At 47.6% G+C, this 6137-nt stretch overlaps 1 protein-coding gene across 1 annotated transcript in view; it reads left to right on the plus strand.

The window, feature by feature from the left end:
• The window catches only part of Otop1 (otopetrin 1), a 26702-nt gene that overhangs the window by 11542 nt on the left and 9023 nt on the right, over positions 1–6137 (plus strand). The window contains exon 3 of the mRNA XM_021211264.1: positions 4784–4842. Within this exon, the coding sequence (XP_021066923.1) occupies positions 4784–4842 (59 nt within the window). The remainder of the gene's footprint in view (positions 1–4783; positions 4843–6137) is intronic.

The raw sequence follows: 6137 nt of genomic DNA on the forward strand, positions 1-6137 counted from the left end.
AGAGAGAGAGAGAGAGAGAGAGAGAGAGAGAGAGAGAGAGAGAGAGAGAGAGACCTTATGTGTTTTTCCACTGTACAAGTGGGTAGTGCACTGCACAGCACAGCTATAGACAGTTGGCATGTTAATCGATAACAAACATATTTTAACATAAGAACAGATTCTAGATCATCAATCTTTTACTCTTTCTCTGCATATTTAAGGCATATAGAAGGATGTTTTCACATATGAGCACATGGTTGGTGACTGTAGACAAGAAAACTGCTATAGCCGGTGCCTCAGTTTCCCTTCTTGGTCTTATTAGTGGTGAGAACACCTACAAGGCAGTGTCAGCAAGCCTGCAGTAGACAGCACAATATCCCAGCTGTCACCCTTATCTTGGCCATCAGCTCTCTAGACAACCGTCCCCCGTGCTTGCCAGTTTGGGCTCTTTGCCTGCATCGTCCCACTCCTCCCCTGACTCAGTCTCGGTTCTACTGTGTATTCAAGGCTTCATTTTTGAGATTCCATATATGGTGGGCTCATGTGCTGTTTCTCTTCCTGTTCCCGGCATATCCTACTTAGCATAATGTCCTCCAGGTTTGTCCTCGTTGCCACGGACGATACCTCAGCCTTGTGGTTTTCTGAGGAGGTAACTGCTCCCCACCTGTAGCAGACATTCCCAGTCAGATTCAACCTTCCATCTACCTCAGATATGGCTGCTGGACATTTTGGGGAACCCCATCAGGGATCCGACATGTATTTCTGGTTAAACTAGGAGCCCCTCTCAGGGTTGTTAGTCTCATTAATAAAAGAAACTAGGAAAGAACTCAGAAGGAACCTTGTAGACAGTTTTATTAGAGTTTAAAAGAAAAACAACAGAGCCAGTGAGCTGCGGGTCTCAGCAGCGGCCAGGAAAAGGGAGATGGAGAGGAAGAGAGAAAACCATGCCTTTCGAGTTAGGTCAACTGACAGTCTATGTCAAGCAGCTGAGTAATTTAGAAAAATGGGTAAACTTAACCTAGCCCTATTGGTTGTGGTTCTGTAGACCACACAGGGGGCGGGGATTCTGGGAAGGAAAAGTACGTCATCATCTCATTACGGGAATAATTATTCCTCCCATATGTTTAGCATGGTGTAAATCAGACCCACCTTTCTGAAGGGTGGTCCCTTGGCCAGGCAATTATTGACAAAGCTGGGTTCGTGCCTAGTGATTGGAATGTTAGGTCTCCACCCAAGCTAAAGATTTTGTTCCCTTGGCTAGGAGGAAATACTTTTCCTTAAAGAATCTCAATAGAGCCCTGGCCTTTCAATACTACTGAAATAATAGCATCAGTCATGTGTAGCCCTACAGCCACAGAGGGCATCTTCAATCAAATAGCTTCAATCAGATAGCTTCAGACATAGTTCCTCCTCCGCTGCAGAAATCCTGTGACGTGACTCTGTATGGCGTCGGTGCCCTGGTCTGGGTGGAGGAGCAGAGAAGAGGGTGTGTGGCCGGTGTGAGGTGGGATACTATGTCTGCTGGGCACTGTCCTAAGCTGGAGCCGTGCGGCGGGTCACAGTCACAGGAGCAGGATATTGTGAGACAAGTGACCTTTCTATCCGTGAGGGGAGAGAGGAGGTGTAGGCTGGGGGAAGCTGAGGTAGGCAGTGGCTCTGTCTGGAGTCATGGCCTTCGCTAAGGTTTCTAAGCTTGGACTCTGACCAGATTGGCTAGTGCTGACTGAGGTCATCAGTATGACCTTGGGTGAGATCCTTACTCTCTCTGGGCTATCTGGGAAGAGAAGACAACCTCTGCATGGCCTTGCTGTGGCGCCGAAGGTGCTGAGCAGGACTTCCCGTTGGACGGGTGTGTAGGGAGTATTGGTGAAAGCTGAGAACCTATCCTAAGGGGTTGGGCCCCACCTGCAGGGAAGTTGTGAGCCACTGAGGGCTATAGGCAGAGGAAGGGCCGAGACAGTAGTATACTTTCAAAATATCCACATTGGCAGGTGGCGAGCTCTACTTTCCAAACTTAAGCATTTGGTAAGTCAATCAGTAGAGGGTTGTGTGGCCATTGGACACACACTCACTGTGTGCTTGGCTCCAAGATGACTAAAGGAAACCAGATTTTTTTTTTATAATAAAATCTACTCGTGTTTAAATTGTGTTTAGCACACAGAGCACCGTACTTAGAGTCCTGACTGTTTTTGAGTGGATCGTTTTATAGCTTAAGCATGGTCACTTTACCATCCCTATCATTCACCTCTAGAGCCTTCTCATCTTGTAACAGAAACTCTCTCCTCCTTGAACAACCTCCCAGCCACCACTCCCCACAACCACCACTCTAGAGTCTGTCTCTGTGACATAGACAGTCAGACAAGAGCAGACCTACCTCCTCTGCTCCCTTGTGGCCGGTTCACTTACTCCATGTGATGTCTCCAGGTTGGCTCCTGGTGTCGCGTGAAATAGAAATTTTCCTCTCTTTTGAAAGCCAGGTCAAATACCACTATGTGTACACACCACATTTGGTCCATCCGTCCATCTGTCAGTGGCAAGTGGGTGGTTCTCCCCCTGTCCCCTTGGCTGTTGGGAACACTGCTGTTATGAGCATAAACATACCAGTGTGTGTGTGTGTGTGTGTGTGTGTGTGTGTGTGTGTGAGTGTGTGTGCGAGTGCATGTGTGTGTGTGTATGCATGCATGCATGTGTATGTGCAAGTGTGTATGCTTGGCCAGGCATGTGCACATCCTTTAGGAGGCATCTGTCCTATTTCACTTTTCTGTTGATGCGAAAACATACTGACCCAAAGCAACTAGGCGGCAGGTCTTATTTGGCTTACAGGTTATAGTCCACTCGAAGGAGGGTAGGGCAGGAACTCAAGGAAGGACCCTGGAGGCAGAGATCATGGAGGGACGCATCTTACTAGCTTAGTCTCTCTAGCTTGCTTATTTTACAACTTATTTTATGTGTATGAGTGTTTTGTCTGCGTGACTGTCGGTGCTCACAGAAGTCAGACGAGGGTATTAGGGTATTAGACTTCTGGAACTAGAGTTACAGGCAGTTGCAAGCTGCCATCTGGGTGTTGAGAATTAGGTCTTGTTCCTGTGGAAGAGTCGCCAGTGCTCTTACTCACTCCCTGTCTTCATCAGGGTTTCTATTCCTACACAACATCATGACCAAGAAGCAAGTTGGGGAGAAAAGGGTTTATTCAGCTTATACTTCCATACCAAGGAAGTCAGGACTGGAACTCAAGCAGGTCAGAAAACAGGAGCCGATGCAGAGGCCATGGAGGGATGTTCTTTACTGGCTTGCTTCCCCTGGCTTGCTCAGCTTGCTTTCTTATAGAACCCAAGACTACCAGCCCAGAGATGGCACCACCCACAAGGGGACCTCCCCCCTTGATCACTAATTGAGAAAATGCCTTACAGCTGGATCTCTGGAGGCATTTCCTCAACTGAAGCTCCTTTCTCTGTGAGAACTCCAGCTTGTGTCAAGTTGACACAAAACTAGCCAGTACACTCCTCTTCCCTGCAGCTACCGTTCTTCTATGGCTCAGGCACACTTGCTTAGGGATGGCACCACCCACAGTGGGCCGGGGCTTCCTATGTCAGTTAGCAAGTGTGAAAATGTTCACAAACATGACCATGGGCCAATCTGATGGAGGGGATTCTACAATGGAGGTTCCACTTTCCAAGCGACCCTGAGTTGTGTCAAGTTGATAGCTGATGCTTACTACAATCGAGACCATGTATTTTGTGTTTTGAGGTAGGTTTTTTATTGACCTAGGGCTTGGTAATTCAGCTAGGTTATCTGCTCTGTGGGCCCTGGGGAGTCGGCTCTTATGTGGGCCCTGGGGAGTTGGCTCTTATGTGGGCCCTGAGGAGTCGGCTCTTATGTGGGTCCTGGGGATTGAGCTCAGTGCTTTACTAGCTGATCTCTCTCCTGTGTAATATATTCCTTTTCTATTTTTAACGTTCCTTGACCCAAATGTTCTGATATCTAAAAATCGTATTTATTCTTTGACAATATTGGCACATGTATAACACACTCTGGTCACACTCACTTCCTCTTTGCCTGATCTTCCTCAAGCTTGCACTAACACACTCCCCTCCTCCACCGAGCCCCCTCCTAGTCTCATGCCTTTTTATTTTGGTTTGGTCATTGTTTTGTTTAACCAGGGCCACCCATGTGAACTCTGGAACCTGAAACACTCCTGGTCCCAGCATTCAGATCCACAGGGAGATTGGCTGTGCCCACATTTGTACCTCTTCTGCGTTGTTAGTGATGGCATGGCCAGGGCCAGATAGCCTACCCAAAGTCAAAAGGAGCGCAATTCAAACCAACCCTACTGTTCACTGAAAGTGCCCAGCCTTTGGTTTCTGGACATTGGTGCAAAGTAGCTGTTCAATGGAAAATTATTGGATATAACCTGACAAATATGACTTAAAAAACAAACAAACAAACAAGCTAGTGAGTTTCATGACAGACTGATGCCCATATGCCTATCCCAGAGCAGACATCTTCAATCAATTGCAGCACAGCTCCATCCACAGCAGCTATAGCCAGTCATTTCTCTCTACTTTTTCAGGAGACACCCTCAATCAAATACAGATCTCCAACCGCAGCAGATGTTCTTTATTAATTGCAGCACTCCTTCCTCCTGACTTGGGAGGCCCCACCTTGCTTCTCATTGGGTCACTATTCCCACTGCAGAACAGCTTTGCTGGGACAAGGAGAGCTTTTCCTCAGTTTTATAACTTCTCAAGTGTGCAAACAGAATAGCATTTTCCCCACTAACGTATTTCCCTTTATTTCCATCTAGGTGTATTTCCTCTGGGGGCACGCTAAGGATATCATCATGTCTTTCAAAACACTGGAAAGGTAAAAAAAATTGTGATCAGTTGCTTTACCAGTTGGTTGGTGTTTGTTTAGATTAGATGTTGGAACAAACCAGACTCAAGACTGGCATCTGCCTGGGGCTATAAACCCTGAGTGCAGATTTCTGCTCTGTCCCCACAGCAAAGCCCTCCCAGTACTTCAGATCCTTCCGAGCCATCCCTGGAAGACAAGAATGGGTGGGAACTCTGCTGTCACCACCCACTTCCCTTTCATAGCCCTCGGGTTTGCTCAGCTGTGAGGTGGGGAGCAGGGAGGTGGTCTACCTCTGAGGATAGCTGATACAAAGTGCATGACCCGTGTACATCGAGTGTCGAGCCTATCACCGCTTCTCCCTGGTTATTATGTGGTCAAGGGAGGAATGTCTCTAAGGGCAGCCTAAACACGAATGGATCAAGGAGTCAGCACTTGCTCTATGGAGATCCAGTACTGTGTACCCTTTCTATGGATGAATCAACTCCTCCCTTCCAGCATTTGAGATGACCACTGGCCTTGAGCAGATTGGTTGACATGTGACCACTGGGTAAAATGGCTTCCACAGGCTGCAAGCATAGAGATTGAGTCTACTAGCAAGTACATCCTTTGTCTCTCCACTCTGCACAGAGTCAGTGGCCTGGTGCTGTGAGGTGGGAGGTGTCCTTGGCTGCGTGAGAGGCACCATGGAGTTCTCATCCACCATGTGGTCCATGCAGTGGATTTGGCAGTGGTCTTTAACCTTGGTGTCAGGAAGGCCCACTTCCTGGGTGAGGTGGGCAGTGGCTGAAATGTGTTCATCTGGTTCCTTCAAGGGCAGGGATAATCACTGAGATCCAGGACCTCCAGAAGCCATCACTGATAACCCTTGGGGCCGGCAAAGTTGGTGGAATGTTTTTCTAGTATCTGTGGTCCTGAGCTCAATCACTAGCACTGAGTAAACCAGGCATGGTGGCACTTGTCGTTAACCCCAGACTCGGAAGTCTGAGATGGGAGAGTCAGGGGGTCAAGGGTCATTCTTGGCTATGTAGAGATACTGATACTGAGACCAGCCCAGGCAAAGGCTTCCGTGACCATTATCACATCTGGTCTATACTCATTTCAGTGTCAAGGTACGCTTTCCTGTCTGCTAGGGTGTTGAGCAAGATTTTAAACATTGTGAATTTCTACCACCCTAAGATTTTAGATATCAACCTCGTTAGAAAGAGTAGAAGTTTTTCCCCACTTTCTCCTCTATCAATTTCAGTGTCTCTGGTTTTATGTGGAGGTCTTTGATCCACTTAGACTTGAGCTTTGTACAAGGAGAT

Source organism: Mus pahari, chromosome 13, assembly GCF_900095145.1.
Source record: "Mus pahari chromosome 13, PAHARI_EIJ_v1.1, whole genome shotgun sequence".
Taxonomy (NCBI): Eukaryota; Metazoa; Chordata; class Mammalia; order Rodentia; family Muridae; genus Mus; species Mus pahari.